We start from the raw sequence: 16,806 nt of genomic DNA, 5'->3' as shown, positions 1-16,806 counted from the left end.
ACTCTAGTCCACAGTTGTGAGTTTTGACTTTCTTGAGTTAACTCAACCACCACTTACTTACTGTTGGGGTGATCTCTGTTGTAGGCTCTTTAAAGCATTTGCTGGAGTATGAGGCAGAAAGACAGCGGTACAACCTCTCTCTCATGGCTGCAATTGACCTGCTAAAGAGACTGTACTCCACAAGTATCACTCCTTTTGTACTGCTAAGGACATGGGGATTGCAAACAACTAATGCTATACCTCCTGTTAAAGTAAGATCACTTTTAAATACTGTTGATATAAGGAGATAAATGATTTATTTAATTAAACAATAATAGGGTGGCTGTCTGCTGTAAGAAGCAGTTAATAACTGTTTCTAGCTTGGGAAGCTGGAGTAACTGGGAATGGTGTGGCATTGCAGTTTGAAGTTTCTTAGACTTAGTAGAGGCTAAAAAAGATGGCTTTTGCTGCACTAAAATACCTCATTTCAAGTTAGTGGGGCTTGTATTTTTAATTAAATCATTTACTTTAGGGTAGAAGCATCAAGCATAACATGGGCATGCAGGAATAATACCTAAACATTTTTCTGGGATGGCGCCCCTCACATTTGCTCTTCTAAAACAAATGTGGGTTGTTTGAGAATGGTGTTCAAAACCTATCTTCTTGGGAAAAATGTTTTGGCTCATCTGTTGACACTGCACAATCCACTGATTCTATTATATGGACGTACTTTAAACCATTCAAATAGAAGCATTATAGTAGCACAAATATATGTTGGGATTTCAGAGAGGAAGATTGTTCATAGAGGGTTTTCCTGGATTCTTCTAGAAAGCCTAAGTGCCATGGCTGCTTGTTGGTAATAGTGGCTGTTTGCCAAGGATTCTAAGTCTGCTCATTCCCCCATTATACTTCAAAAAGGTTTGACAATCATAGCACCTCTGGAGGGGCTAAAGTTTTCACCACTGCTTCTGGTGAGAGGAAAAAATCAGCATCCTATAATGGAACAGAAGATTTTTACAAATGCCATGGAAAATGCTTATGAACATCATGTTGGAGAATCTTAAGATTAGGAAAAGAAGTAATGTGTATGTTTTCTTTTCTTCTTTTAGGAGCAGATCATGGCATTTGCCAGTAAATGATAACCTTCTGAACCAAGAAGCTGGTGGTTTCTGTAGACTTTTTACATTTGAATGAAGCTGTTTAAAAGTGGGGAAAAAGCACAAGAATTTTAATCTGTTTTTCCTTCTTTCAGTGTGACTGGCAGCTAATTTTCTCCTAGAATGGCAGAGATTGCCTGATCTTGTCCAATACTGGATGTCAGGAACTGTATAGGTTGATCATGAAAAAGGAATGCATTCACCTGTGGCTACAATAAGCATCAGGTTAAAAATAAAGCATCCAGGGTAAAGCAGGTGGAAATCTAGTAATGGTAGGATTATGTCTTCCCCTGTAATCCCTGTTTCATTATGTTGTTTTGTCAGTAGAAGGACTTAATTAAATTTATCCAAATATTCTCATCTGCACTCTGTATTCACTCAAATATAATATCCTTCTTCCCAGTATATAATCTTTTTCAGACTTGCCCACTTAAATACATTGTGCATGTGCGTATGCCTTTAATTTGCCTGTCCATTTATGGTAACTCCTTTAATTTCATAGGCTTTTCTTAGGCAAGGAAAACTCAAGAAGTAGTTTTGCCTGTTCTCTGACATACACCCACAGCCCCACATGTTGGTGGTGGTCTGCCATCCAAGTACTAACCAGGTCTGACCCTGCTCACTACATGATGTCTAGTAGTGGCTTCAAAACAGAGGATGGAAATCTTGTTTGCCTACTTCCCCTTAACGTGTCTAAATAATTCTCTAAAGGATAGCATAGAAAGCATGAGATCAATGTCCAAAAACATTGTTAAAATTTTATTTTAATTACTAAAATAGACATTCAAAATTGTCCTGTCTTATTCATGTACCATATAGCTGCACCTGACAGTATCCACTTAACTGCATTACAGCACTAAGTAACATGAACACCGCTAATGTATAAGGACATTTAGGTCATCCTCTTACAATTAACTAATTTCAGAACAACATATGAATGGAATGATATTCTAAAGTTTATCAGTACACAACTTGCCCCACAGTGCTACATATGTGGACATTTATTTAAGAGGAGGGGCTCAGTCTGCTTATAGTTTAGCTTAATTTCATTTAACAGATTTAAGCTAAACCACAATAAATGTCCTTTCAAGCTACTGTACCAGCAATAAGTACATACTTTAGGCTAACAAAACACCAAATATTTGCTTTCACTTCTGATTTTTAAGGGAAAATATTTAATTTAATGCTTCAAGGTGTTTGCTTCGTTAACTCTTCCTGCACCAATCATATAGGATAGACACTTTTCAATAAGGCCATTCGGTGTAGCTCATTAAACGAAAGTGTATTATCTCCTTCCACTGGAAAAGGTGCAAGTACTTAAGGAAGCAAGACATTTGCATAAATAATTGGGTTGACTGGGGCGAAAAACAACTGTTGATTTTGCATTGTTGTTCAAATTTGTTTGAATAATGAATATAGACGTGGTCTCTTAATTAGCAATAGAGGTTACTCATATATTGAAATACTTGCTACATAACTTGATAAAGGCCCTGAATTTGCCAAACTTAGATTAACTTTGGTACATTGCTCAAAAGCTGAAATATGTGCCTGAGTTTACAGATGAGGTTATGGAGAGGATGACGTTATGATGTGTTTTAACAAAACAGTGTTGCTCTATGAGCAAACAGCATACTTCCAATTTGCCAACCTCTTTACTACCACAGTAGACTAGAAAATAAGAGCAGGAGAAACAGCTCTGTCTTGCACATTCTGGTGTAAAAAAAAAAGGGCCCTGAATCACTGTAATACTAATATCTAAAAACAGATGGGACAGTATAAATTTAAGACTTGAATCATAATCCAATATGAAACAGGCAGAGTAATGTCCTATTCAAGGCACCAAACAAAGGTACAAGCCTATGTGTACTCACTTGGAAGTAAGCCCCACTGAATGCTAAACCTATTTCAGGTTAAACAAGCATAGGACTGCATTGTATTATGTAGACACTACCAATATAGCATTCAACATACAGTAAGAGCACTTGGGCAAAAATGTAGACTAGTATTGGTTATCACTACATCTTCACATTTTTGTGCAAATGCTCTTTAGCAGATATTAATATCATACTGGTGTATCTGAACAGTCCCAAAATGGAACATTTAGTTATTGCATAATGACACTGATTTATATTTGTGGAGTTTGAGGAGATGTCCTGGTAAAATGGATTCTTAAGGATTTTTCTAAGAAACAGCGCATTAGACTGAACATCTATAACTACATTTTAGAATCCAGTGAACTGCACCACTCTGATGTAGATTTTTGGGGGCGATAGCTGTGAAGTAAATCAAAGTCTCTTCCTATTCAACTGGATGCTTAGGGTACCTAGACAATTTATGCTAAATAATTCTGGAATTAGACAAAGGGGTTGTGGCTTAATCTCCAAGAGATTCTTTGTCTAGGGTAGGTTTTACTTTATAGAAGTGAAAGGGAGACATATGGAACATTTCTTAACAGAATTCTTAAAGCTTTCTCTCCACTATGACTTGTACCAGGGAGCTATAGAGGTTAACAAGTCAATTTCAGTGACTATCTTTTCCTATAGCTCAACCAAAAGCTCAAAGTCCTATAACACTTTTGCATAGCACTTGTTAAGAACCAGCTAACGTAAAAGCTTACCTTCTAGACTGTCAAAAAGACTACAGGGAAAATAAATAGCACACTTCAGTTATGTTGTTTAAAAACAACTCATTCAGCTAAGCTTCTATCTAGATTTGCACCATTAACAGTTTCATGTCCAAGAAATCCTGTAAAAAAGTGTAAAGTAAAACCAGTATTTTGGATGTATTGCACAGCTCGGAAACTTTAACATTTTGGGACTATAACTCCCAGTGCTTTAGGCCAAGTACCTTTCATTTATATGATACCATTGTGTCCAAGTTCAGAAAGATTACTTTTTTGAACTAATATCCAGTAGGCCCAACCAGTGGCCATTCTGGTTGGGAGATCTGAGAGCTGTAGTCCAAGAACCACAGCAGCAAATATTTGTTAATGACTCGATGAAAGAGGTACTTAGGCTCCTTCCATAGTATTGGTTTTAAGGCCCTGTGGCATCACATACAACCTTAAAAGTCCCTGTTTCGTTGCAGCTCAGAAGTGAACAAAACCACTTGTAAAGGTATCTGAATCCTCTGCTTTGGTCTATATTTGGCTGTAAGTTCATCAGAATTGCCATTGTTTAAAAAAAAAAACCAAACATCCAACAGGCGACATCTTCTTAATGGGAGAGTCCTAAGGACTGAAGAAGGTGAAAGGTAGCACCCAAAGCCCAGCTTGTTTCAATGTTGTTCACTTTCTTTGCCAACTGTAAAAAACAGAAAGGAAATTATCAGTTATTCTTTTTGTGGTAAGCACACTGCTTTAGACAAGCACACATTTCAATTGACATACAAAAGGATCTGACAGAAAAACCCACAATCATATTTGTGAAACAGCAACTGAAGTTTTTCTGCCTGTCCTTTGGGCAACATTATTGCAGCAGTACGTAATAAGTATGACACTGGAACTTAGAGACACCTTCCCATGAGACACATCACTGTATCTTTTGCCATATTCAAACCAAAATTGCAAGAATATTTACTAATGAAACAACTAGCTGGAAAAGACTGACAATGACTACAACCATTGAAATATTGGCGGGTTATAGACCACCGCTTTGAGGCGGTCTGCCGCCGCCGCCGTTTGCTCCGTAAGGGAGCCACTGCAGCCACACCGCGTGGCTCCCTTGCGGAGCAAAAAAGAAGCTCCAAAATGGAGCTTCTTTAAGCGGCGCCTCTATGATGTCACGAGGCGCCGGGGCGGACTCGCGACGTCATAGACGCCGTGACATGTGCGGACGCATAGCGTCCGATACATAAACATGGCGGCCCCCATGTGGAAGGGGCGCCGCCATGTTGTACGTATGGAATACGTACTAGGGTTAGGGAGGTACGGAAGCACCGCCCCTTCCTAACCCTAATACGTATTCCATACGTATTTTTTGGCGGTTTGTAACCCGCCTTTAATAAAGAAAAAAAATCTGGCACAGTAGAATTTGATGTTTGCCTATACTGGACTTGAAGAAAAGGAAAAACAGAATACAATCAACTTTTTCATTTATCTTTAGTAGTAGGTCAGTAGCAATATCCTAAGTTTTGCTAAAAGTAAAAAGTACACACTCCACTCCATAATATGTGGAATAAATTACTAATACAAGTCATTAACAAATAAAATTACCCTGTTCTTTCTCTTTTTAAAAAACTGTAGCTGTTTTTACTTGCCTGTAAAATTGTACTTTCTCCAAATCCAAAACCTTCTTTTAATAATGCTGTAATGTAACTGAGATCCATACACAGAAAAGGGCTGGCAGAGCTGTAGCTATCCAGATTGTCACACACTATAAAGAGAGTAAAAATTCTTATAAGATTTAACACCAACTGGCTACTAACTATTAGAAGGATCTGGAATGAACTGGTAGCACTTCACAACCTGGTGCCCTCCAGTTGTGCTAGACTATTCCACAGCTATATTAATTGTGGGATTACTGGGGGTGGGTGGGTATTAGTCCATCACATGTGAAGAGCACCAGGTTGGGGAGGATTGAATTAAGGGTACATAGGAAGATCATTCCAAGACACTGCTCTTGCAAGGCTTCCTACTAATTTAAAGGTGAGACACATTTTAATAAAATACATGATAAATGTAAGTGGTTGAAACATCTTTAAAGATGTAGTCTAAATTCTTAGGTTCAGTGATTGCAAATTGGTTGACAGTGTTGTTATAAAATCTTTCACTACAGCTGCTTTTTTGGGCAAGTTCATTGGCCAGTCTTATCCCTGAAGAACAATGATACCATGATATTTCATTTTTTAGCCTTGCTATAGAAAATATGTTACTGATTAAAATCTGAAGACACAATCTGAATGGTTATTTGAAAAACCAAGTTAGGGGAATGAATATGTATATGGCAGTTTCAGATTGTTGAAATTAATGGGAACAACCTTCAAGTCTGAACACATTTTTACCTTCTTTGGCTTTTCTTTCAAAATCTTTCACTTGTAAAACTCCACCTTTTTCATACTCTGAAATGTTAAAAAAAATAGGGTCATAATGTGACTGAAAAGATACTAATAATACTAAAGATAATGAAGCCAAGCTTTGAAGATAACCGAGACATCTACCATACAGTTAAGACATACAAAAAGCAACATGAAAAAATTAGAGGCTATTTAAATTGCAACTGGAAAATGAAATGCTCAGGGTGCCTCAGATACATTCTTCTTTTGCTTTCAGAATTTCTTTCCTCATGGAATTTATTCCCGTACATAATTAATCTACATGAAAATGATGGAGGGAGATTGCTTATGTGAGAAAGGTTACATATGGCACTGTTAACAAATGCCGGGCCATGGGCTGAGCCTATGCTAGTTTGGCCCAGGTGCTTACCGGCATCGGTCCGGGAGATGGACAGGCTTTTTACACTCCCTGGGGAGTCGCTAGCAGCAAGAGCTCCTTACCTTTCTGCACTGTTGCTCTTAAGAAGCCTCCTGTTGCCACATCTGATGTGGAAATGGGGCACCTGGCTCCATTGATGTGGCCAGACGCCCTGTTTCCATGTCACATATGGTGACGGGGGGCTTCTCGTTAGGGTTTGCCACCGAGCTTCCAGGAAACTGAATGGCAAACCAGAGGTGAAAATGGGCCAGGGTAAGGACTATCTACCCCCAGATGGGGCCAACTCTACCAGTTTTCCAGCGATGGAGGTGGAAACATCCTATAACATGGGTTGATTCCATCTCTTGCTCCAAAATAGGCAAGAAAAACAGACTTGAAGGAGTTGCCACCAGATGGAGCAACCCCCACCATCCCTCAGTCTTTTTCCTGCCTCGTTCTGAATAGGCTGTGTTTTTCCTTTTCTCCTACTTCTTTGTCTTAAAGACTTTAACATTTCTTCTAATATTTCTTCTGCTCTTCTTATATTCATGATCTGTTCTCTCCTGCCTTGTCAACTACCTGCCAAAACAGCTATGTTTTCTTTAGTCTTGCTCTACCTCTAGCCCTTTGACTTTCTAACGGCTGAAACAAAGCCAGGCAGGGAGAGACAGTTCAGAAGCTGCTGTGCCGTGGGGCAACTAGGCCCAATTCCAGTTAAAAAGAAGACAGTCCAGCCATGTCTGGCTGAAGGGCTGAAAGGCCAGGCGTCCAGGCGTGGCCAGAGGAGGGAGATCCCTCTGTCCTTGACCAGATGCACTCCGCTGCAGTCTTAACCCTGGCAAGGCATCTGGCAGTGAGATGAACATCCTGAAAGTAATTGGCGTGGTGGAGGGGGGAATATTCCCTGTCCTTAACAAATGGCGCCACACCGCAGTCATCAACCCCAAAAGGGGTTTGGGCAGTGAGATGGACAACCTGAGAGGACCTTGGCGTGCAGATTTGTGTCCAATCTGCCAGGAATGAGCCCAGAATTTTGGCCTGCATTGTCCAAACAGGATGATGTGAGTACAGGCCTTCAGGCCTGTGCGGACAGCCCCACGAAGAGATAGCTGTGCCCACTGCTGGTTTCCACCCCATCCACCACAGCATGCTCTTGCAATGTCTTCAAAAGGAAACATAAATGGTATGTGTTATTAAAGCAAGCAAGGATATGTTATGCAAAATTGGAACAGAAGACAACCCAAATATTGAAGAATGGATGCAGAAATGTTAAGACTTTGTAGATAGCTAACAAACTGGTTAAAGGAAAACTCAATAAAACATATATGTGACGCATGCTTGATCAGTTTTTGTATTTAAACAGCAGTTTTTCAATAGGATAGAAAAGAATATACAGTGTGCCCACGTTATATATGGGTGTGCCTTATGTGGTTTCCAGCATATAATGAAAGCCGCCGCCGAAAAACCCCGGCGTGCCCGGAAGATGTAATGGGGTGTGCCATGGGAACGAGCTCCATTACTTCCAATGGGGCTCAAGCATACCATTTTTTCCTTATGCGGGTGATGGTGGTCTGGAACAGATCCCCGTGTAAGGGAAGGGCACACTGTATATATGCCTACTAGGATAAGGTTAGAAAGGAGTAATTTTAGACATCAAATAAAATTTTAAAATGCAGGTACAAATTGGGGGATCTGTTCTGGAAAATGGATGGCTCACGCATATTCAAGCCTCATAGGCTTAAATGGGGCGTGACCCTCTATGTATGGCCTGGGTGGGCCGCCCATAGAAACCAGTACAGGTCACCCTCCGCAGATATTCAAGGTCGCAGTCTCAGATCCTGAGTTAGGAGGGGCGACTGTATGTGTGGGAAGTCAAGGGGGTAGGAGGATGGGATGGGGAAACTTTGCTAGTCTTTGTTGTTATTTTGGTTATTGTGGAAGCTTTTTCTGTTTTTTTATGTGTACTATTTATTGTTTCTGTTTTTCTTTTTGTATGTTGTAACTGAATTTCAATACAATCATTTTAATAAAAGAACAAATATGGCAGCATCTGCTCAACACATTGTGTACCATGTCCTCTTCTCCATATGAATGTACATAATGTTCTCTTCTCCACACGATGAACCGCACACTCTTCTATAACACTGTGCAAAGCCACTCATCTAATGATTTACAATGAGTAAATGCAGATTATTAGGCCTGCACAGATGATACAAAAGAACTTTATTCTTAGCACTAATTTGCTTACCCTTAACCCAGCTTTAACAATGTCTTTTGTCATACAATCAGTAAGCCAAGATAGGTCCTGCAACCAGGACAAGATAGCTACTAGCAAGGTGTAGGGCAAGGTGTAAACTGTATTGATGAAATATTGGCTTTCAAGAAAGAAAACCTAAAAAACTTTGGAAGTACAGCTTCCAAATGTCGGATATCGAGACTCTACTGTATATAATATATACTTTTATATATGTGTATATGTGTACATGTATCTAGTACAGGCATGGAATGTGTGGGGCATGTGTTAACCACTGGTGGCGCAGTGGTTAAATGCCTTGACTGCAGCCATTCACTCAAAAACCAGAAGGTTGCGAGTTCAAGACCGCCAAAGGGCCCAAGCTCGAATCAGGCTTGCATCCTTCCGAGGTCGCTAAAATGAGTACCCAGATTGTTTTGGGGCTATATTAGCTTAGCTCTTGCTGTTCCGCTATGATCTTTGGAATAGCGGTATATAAATAAAACAAATTATTAAATTATAATTATTTTTATTCATCACTCTATCTAAAAGGTGTCTGTGCACTTCCTTCTGCCAGTATCCACAATAAAATAGATGCACTGTCTGAGGTGGGAGAACGTATCACATTTGTTTAGCTGCAACACATTTTCTTTCAGTGCTGAGAAAAAAGAGAGATTTCCAAAACAGGACTATTCTGTCCTTGAAGGCAGACATCAAGTTCAGTAACAACAAATGCCACTTTCTGAACTCTTAAGCTGTGGACCCCTCTTCCGGGTACAAAAATGAATAATGAACTCCTGTGCATGGAAAAGAAGTGTCTTGAATGGTTACAAATCCTATTACAGAGATCAAGAACTGAAAGTAGAAATCAGTTGTTGTGGATAGGGGAAGAAGCTGAAACTTAAATTCAGGCAAGGTGGCAACAAATGAAGAAATTTTCTGGTATGAATAGAGGTCTCAGTTGACTCTTTATGAGAACTGCTTTCATCCAGAAGAGGAGTGCACAGTTTAGGAGTTCAAAACGAAGCACAGGTGAAGTATGGCCAGAAGTGTTTTTACCAGCTTTGACTAGTTCACCAAAGCAGTCTATCTGGAGAAAGGACTTTGCTTTATAAAACAAACATTCCAGTATTATTACTTCAATGTGCTTCATATTTAACTGCCTATGAAGGCTGCCTAAAAATTACAACTACTCAGAATGGAGCAGCCGGATGCTTACAGCAGCTCAGCATTCAAATCATATTACAGCTCTCTTGCTGTACTGTATATAATCATGCTATCTAGATTTTAGTCAAAAACTAAACCCAAAAAACTGGGGCAACTTATCATATAGGTCAACTCTTACAAAATAGGAACCATTTCCCTCTCTGAATAGAGTGGCAAAAGGTGAGAACTTAATCCATCCCAGGAGAAACTAAAAGAGCACTGATCCCTTCTACTCTCACCACTGCGTGCCACTTCTGGCCTTTTCAATGTTTGGGAAGGTAATAGTAGCATTTTTAGTATTCATTTTCCTTTCTTCATTCTTTACATCCTTTTATTGCATGCCCCTAAGTTTTACCTCGCCACTATAACACGGGTTATCATCCAAAATCCATAATTTGGCTCAACAATCTGTCCTCAATTTATGCATAAGTCCACACTTATAGTCAGTCTATGTGGTAATTAGCCTTTTAAACCCTAAATGATTTGGAAACTGAGCATCATTTGTACTCATTTGAGCCTGCCTGCCCTAAGAATCAGCATCTGAGCCCCTATTCCATGGTTCACTGGATCAATGTTCTGCGATTAGGGCCAGACCTGTTCTGGGGAAACTTCACATCTCTGTAAACACACTGCCTGCTTTAAGACAATTTTACACGGTTTAGCTTAAATTCCGGGTTAATCCCAACTATAGTAACAGTTGGCCCTCCATATACATGGGTTTTGTCTCCACAGATTTAACCACCCATGGCTTGGAAAATAATTAACCACACATAGTTAGCCTTCGCTTACCCAGGGGATCTGTTCCAGACCCTGCTGTGCAAGGGAAAAAACTGCGTCAACTCAAGACCCATTCGAAATCATGGGGCTCGTCTCGGGTGTGCACGTGGTGCAACACCCCATTGCTTCTTCTGGGCATGGGAGAAGTCTTTCGGTGTGCCTTCCAGCATATGCTGGAAGCCACATATGACGTGGGTGTACTGTACTACATTTCAAAAGACAAACCTTGATTTTGCCATTTTATCTCATGGACACAAATTCACTGGATATTGTATCGACTCGGGCTGAGCCAGCAATGGGTTCAGTATCCCAGGCAGTCTTGGAACCAAACTGAACAGATTACAAGGGCCTACTGTTACATTCCACAGGCTCATTGGAAATATTATAACGTTACTACCAAGTTTCTCTTGATTCCAAAATGGTCTGCTCTCTTGGGGTAACACTAGACTCAGGCCGTAACTATTCCCAAATGCCATTTGGTTAATCTAGGACAGAAACACCACTGCAGAAATAATTCAGTTTGAGCCCTCTCTAAACTGCCCTGGTCAGTGCTAAGAATCCTGGGAATTGCAGTTTATTGTTGCACCATCGCTCTCTAGAGAGAAGGCAAAATATATCACAAAACTCAGTTCCCAGAATTCCTAGCATTTGAGCCAAGCCAGTTACGGCGGTCTCCCACTGGATTGTTTCTGCAGGTGTTTTGCGAACCTTAGGTACCCTGTTTTAAACCAAGGCTTCACTGCGTTGCTACTGTCCATTTAATAAAAACAATACATGTATTCCGTATATTTTATGGCAAGAGTTTATGTACAAGTATGCTGTATTCACTTTCTAGAAATTTCCCCATGATAATATTCACCTATCAAATCACTGTCCACAGCCCGATATAATAATAGGACAAGGCATCGAAGGGGCGGGGGGAGCTTCTTTCGAATTTCTTGTGTTGGTGATAGTTTGCCTTGTACAAACCTTTCAGCAAAAACCCTTTTTTCCAAAAGAGTAACATGTTTCAAATCCTGTTTCCCTGCCAACGTAAACCCACCTAGGCAAAAATGACACCAGTCCTAATTCACATTGCAAATACTATGGAATTTTCTCAATATTGGAAACCTTAAGAGGACACATAGAGGAAACGAGAAAAACATACGGCTGAAAGTTGTAGATGGCTCAAAAATGGACCCAGCACCTTCTGGCCCCTAAGAACCTGATTAATCAAGTGTAAGTCTACATATACTATCATTCTTTGGCTCTATAATTCCAATGAGGCCAAAATTACGTTCGCTGGCTTCTGTTTCCTGACCAGGATTACTTCAGCCTCAGCTTAATACTTTTCAAGACAGAGCTCTTGCAGGTCATATCCTTGGACAACAATTTTCTAAATTACAATAAAAGATAAAGAACATTTCTCTTGCTTGCGTCCCGTTTTGGAAAACTGTTCCCTCTAACTTGCCTTCTTTGTTGCCACCCTACTGGTATTTTACTCCCCCAACGTGCCACTCTGCTTCCAGTTGTTTTGGCAAGCAAGAACTTCGGAACCTCCTTCCATCTGCTGCAGAAGAGAATACAGAAGGAAACATAAAAACAGATGTGTTCATAGATCTTACAGTTGGACGCGACCTCAAAGGCCATTCAGTCCAACCCACTGCCATGCAGAACACACATCAAAAAACACCCCCACACAGACCGCCATCCAGCTGTTTAAAACACTCCAAAAAACCCAAACAAAAACAAAACAAACAAAAAAAAAACCCCCCCCCCCCCCCCCCCCCCCCCCCCCCCCCCCCCCCCCCCCCCCCCCCCCCCCCCCCCCCCCCCTCCCCCCCCCCCTCCTGGAAATGGTTGTTTAGCCTCTGTTTAAAACCCTCCAATAAGGAAATTCCACCACGCTCCAAGACAAAACTTGTTCCACTGTCAAACAGCTCTTATTGTCAGCAAGTTCTTCCTAAGTTGAGTGGAATCTCTTTTCCTGTAGTTCGAATCCACTGCTCTGTCCTATTCTCTGGAGCTAGCAGAAACCAAGCTTGCTCCAGCCCTCAGTATGACAACCTTCTCACATATTAAACAGGGCTATCATTGTCACCTCTCAACCTTTCTTCCCAGGCTAAACATACTCAGCCCTAAGTCTCTTCTCCCAGGGCATGGTGTTTCAGACCTTTCCACTATTTTCATGCCCTCTCTGACCTGCTCATAGCTTGTCAACATCCTTTTTGAATTGGTTGTGTCCCAAATGGACCCATCTTCCAGGTGCGTCCTGACAAAGCAGCATACAGTGTACTGTTTTTAATATCATTGTTTAATTGCAGGAGAAAGCAGGCGAAAATTGCATTCTGTGCTCCATTTTGAGCGGTAACTTAAAAATTCTCCAATTAGGATGTTCAATTTGGGATCTGTAAGGTTTGAGAAATAGATGAAATAGTTGCAGTTGGAAATATTGCTAAGCTTCTCCCCGAAAATGAACTGCAAAAGAATGGATGACCAAAGACAGAGATGGAGCGTCTAAATATCTTTAGGATGCATGGGGAACATGTGCCAATATTTTGGTTAAAACAATGGAGGTGAAATGGGGAATTACCCAATTGTATTGCACCAATAACAATTGTTCTCGGGAGGTACTAGATGATCAAAAAATAAAAAAAAACTCCTTGGCTAATCCAACTAATTAAATGGTTCTAAAGCAAAATTATATCCCCCCCTCCCCCCCCCTGAAAACTCCAAATCCTTTACATTCCAGAAGCACCGGAAATCCAGGCACGCTTAACATTAATACACATGCTCTCCTTTTTACTAAACTCACTTATACCTACAGTGCAACTATTTTCCATGTCTAAACCTACAGTGTAAAACAAAGTAATCACAACACAACTTAAGTTGCGTCACTGGTTTGGCTTTGATAAGCACCTGTATGTCACCCCAGGGCAGCTTCCATTGTTTTTCAAAGTTTTGTTGTTCACAGAGCAGGAGTGGACATTTCATAGCCAGGTTTCTGTTTACACTAGTTTGAATAACATAATACAAGTGATTCAGAGACAGCTGGATCACTTTGGTTCTCCTCGTTGGAAAAGGAACAAACATTGAATGCCTTGCCCAGGGCTGGTTCCCAGATACAAATGAATAGGCGAGTTCTGGAATTGGAACGAACAAGAGAAATTTTGATGAAAAACTTCTAAAAATACAACACAATGAGGCTTACAGTTTCAACTTACACTTATCTTTACTGATCTGATTCCGTCCGGGTTGGCCTCTACTATCTTGTAAATGTGGAAGTTGGTACCTCAGGACAACCCACATTGCTATGAGAGAGAGAGAGAGAGAGAGAGAGAGAGAGAGAGAGAGAGAGCGTCCTCTGCCTATTCACTCTACCACCACACCCTATTCTCATCCTCCTGAGTTGGGCACCTGGCAAAAGCAATGCTGCTTTTGCTCACCCGGACTTTCTATCTGGCTGAACCACCTTCTTGAATTATTGCCACACCCCCTTTCGGAAAAAACTTTGCCCACGTGTGGCAAAGATCGCCAAATGCCATTCTTAGACATATGGTTGCATTCCTTACATGATATATGCATGCTACTTGATCCAGAGGGCAAAACAATTAAGCCACCAGGTTAAAGGAGTAAGTAAATGGGGTGAAGTACTGGACTGGCGTGCGTCACACCTGCTGCCTCAAGTACTGTGAGGATGCTGCCTCATTACCAATGAAATAAGGAAATTCAACTGCCAAATCCAGTGGCTTCTGGAATGGGGAAGGATATCCCTTTTCATTCTTTGCTTCAAATAAAAGTGTTTTGGACCTTGCTTTGATTTCATTACACCTAATTTACAAAAAAAAAAAGTACCGCAGAAGCAGTTTTAAATTACCTTAGTGGATCAGGAAAACTGACTATATATGCTTTGCTTGAATCCAACTTATTGCACTTCTGCAAAATTGTACCTTTGGAATGACCTGTCATTGCCTTACAAGGTGTGAAACATGGCATTCTAAAATAAATAGAAATTTCAGCTACTTATTCTAAGTTATACACTCTCTCATGGACCATAATTCTGGGAAGGATCTGGAATAAGCATTTGCAGCAAAGTTGATATGTGCTTTCACTTCAATAATATTGAACACATTGCTGTCTAGTTCGCAGTCATATGTAAAACCTGTACAAAGCTACTAAATTCTGCACAGTGTAGAAATTGATCACGGTCTCCATGCCTAACTTATATGTATACTGGTGTTCCCTACCTTAAGGAATCGTAAAGCAGATTTCGTTTCCATTTACACCAAGCCCTGAAAAGATTTCATTAATTTTCTTTTAGTATTCAAAAATACAGGCAAATGATCTTGATCGTTCAACTTAAATTTAATAGGCATCATCCAACCCAGATTAACTTCATCTAAAGTTTTGTATATTTCGCAGTAGCCAACTAACACATACTTAATTTTTCAGTTGCAATGAATAGGCATTTTAGAGTGCTTTGTTCCGCATTTATTATGTCCACAACATGTCATATCTTCCGTACAAAAATGGATGAGATTGCAATTTCCTACAGCCTTCCTCCTGGAATGCTCTGTATTTCCATTACATCCAATTACCCTGTGCCTTTATTTCCTCTATTCATTACAATTAGTGTAAACACTGAAATACGAATGGTATCCTCCATTCCTCGCAAACCACTGCCAATAAGCATAGAAGCCAGAAATGAGACCACAGCAATATTAGCTGAACACTCCCCTCCACACCCACATACACATCCAGTTAATCTGTCGAATGTACCTTCCATATCCCACGGCTCCCATCGTTGCAAGTCGTGCAGCTTTCAAACCCAAATCCCAAAATTAGATGTAGAGGACAAAATATTAACTATAAATTACAAGAGTCTATGTTAAAAACACACAGTAAATGATATGTCTGTTAAAATAGCTTCCTGTTTGCTCAGACTTGCCCAAAAAATGTCAGGCATATGACTTTTTATCAATATTCCACCAGCTACTCTGTTTATTATAATATGAATGAAGGCACGTGATCTAGTATTTTGAAAGAGGCTTTCTGGATTACTCTGCCAACCAGCAAAAGAGACTGATTTAAAATTTGACAATGCATATCATTGAAGTTAATGTTTTTTTAATATGTCTTCAAAATTCTCTTAGCCATCCTTAGTGTAGTACTGCTTCATCACCTGTGTGTATAGAGTTTGTAAGTGCTGTTGAACATTTGAAATGAGGTAAAGAAATCCATCGGGCTTTTTTCAGGTTCCTAAAAAATTCGTATAATGATAAAGTACTATTCAATTATTGCTTCTCTACTGATTTCCCCCCAGATACTTTTTTCACTACTGATTTCCAGATACTTTTGTATCTTGAAGTGTACCATTACAGAGATCCAATTAAACTCGACAGAAAAACACAGATGCCTTTCCACAACGTCTCCCTGCCCCAATGCCTGGCTCCGAGGAGGCTGTTCTCAGAAACATTAAAACTGTTATTAAGGTGCTCTAGGGAGAGTGCCTTGTGTCTCAGCCGCCACCGGGAAACACCCGGTTATGAGAAACAATTCATTAAAGTCAAGCATGAAAGCTATTGAAAAATACAAGGGATATATACCGCATCCATGATTAGTGAGGGCATGGATTGTAGGCAGCTGAGATCAGAGGAAATTTAAGCTACAGAAGAGCGCCGTGACAGTGACATTATTTTTAAACGTACTGATATTAACAACAGTACAATCTCAGTATTACATTCCCCCTCTTTGTTTAAAACCTTACCCATCCCTCCTATCCCTCCCCTAATTCACAGCACATAATATAAATACCATCTTGTCACATTCTTACAGCTGCAATTTCCATTCTATTCCTTTAACAAATAATTATAATCGCATTTATTAATTATTAATCCAAAATTTAACTTGGTTGTTCGTGGTTTCAATCCCCATTACTTGCACCACTGATTCGAATGCTATTCACAAAAAAACTGTTGCTAATAACACAAACTCTTGTTTGTCAATTAACACATGTGGTGTGATAAGAAAAGGCCACAGAACCTCTGTAAAAATTCCTCCTTCTG

General features: G+C 40.1%; 2 protein-coding genes across 2 annotated transcripts in view; both read right to left on the bottom strand.

Annotated features, from left to right (window-relative positions):
* LOC121926931 (ubiquinone biosynthesis monooxygenase COQ6, mitochondrial-like) overlaps nt 1-145 on the bottom strand; it is a 7,519-nt gene extending 7,374 nt beyond the window's left edge. Inside the window, exon 1 of the mRNA XM_042460332.1 lies at nt 62-145. Coding sequence (XP_042316266.1) covers nt 62-145 — 84 coding nt within the window. The remainder of the gene's footprint in view (nt 1-61) is intronic.
* A 1,737-nt stretch (nt 146-1,882) lies between these two features.
* Nucleotides 1,883-15,543, bottom strand: LOC121926922 (ectonucleoside triphosphate diphosphohydrolase 5-like). Its single transcript, XM_042460319.1, has 6 exons — nt 15,521-15,543; nt 14,454-14,572; nt 11,622-11,804; nt 6,138-6,194; nt 5,394-5,509; nt 1,883-4,438 (listed from the first exon to the last, which is right to left on the bottom strand). Exons 1-6 carry the CDS (start codon nt 15,541-15,543, stop codon nt 4,352-4,354), a joined length of 585 nt encoding a protein of 194 aa, XP_042316253.1. The 3' UTR covers nt 1,883-4,351.
* Nucleotides 15,544-16,806: the final 1,263 nt, after the last annotated feature.

The sequence above is a fragment of the Sceloporus undulatus genome, chromosome 1 (genome assembly GCF_019175285.1).
Source record: "Sceloporus undulatus isolate JIND9_A2432 ecotype Alabama chromosome 1, SceUnd_v1.1, whole genome shotgun sequence".
Classification (NCBI taxonomy): domain Eukaryota; kingdom Metazoa; phylum Chordata; class Lepidosauria; order Squamata; family Phrynosomatidae; genus Sceloporus; species Sceloporus undulatus.
The sequence above is the reverse complement of the archived record's forward strand: the minus strand, read 5'-3'. Positions and strand labels throughout refer to the sequence as shown.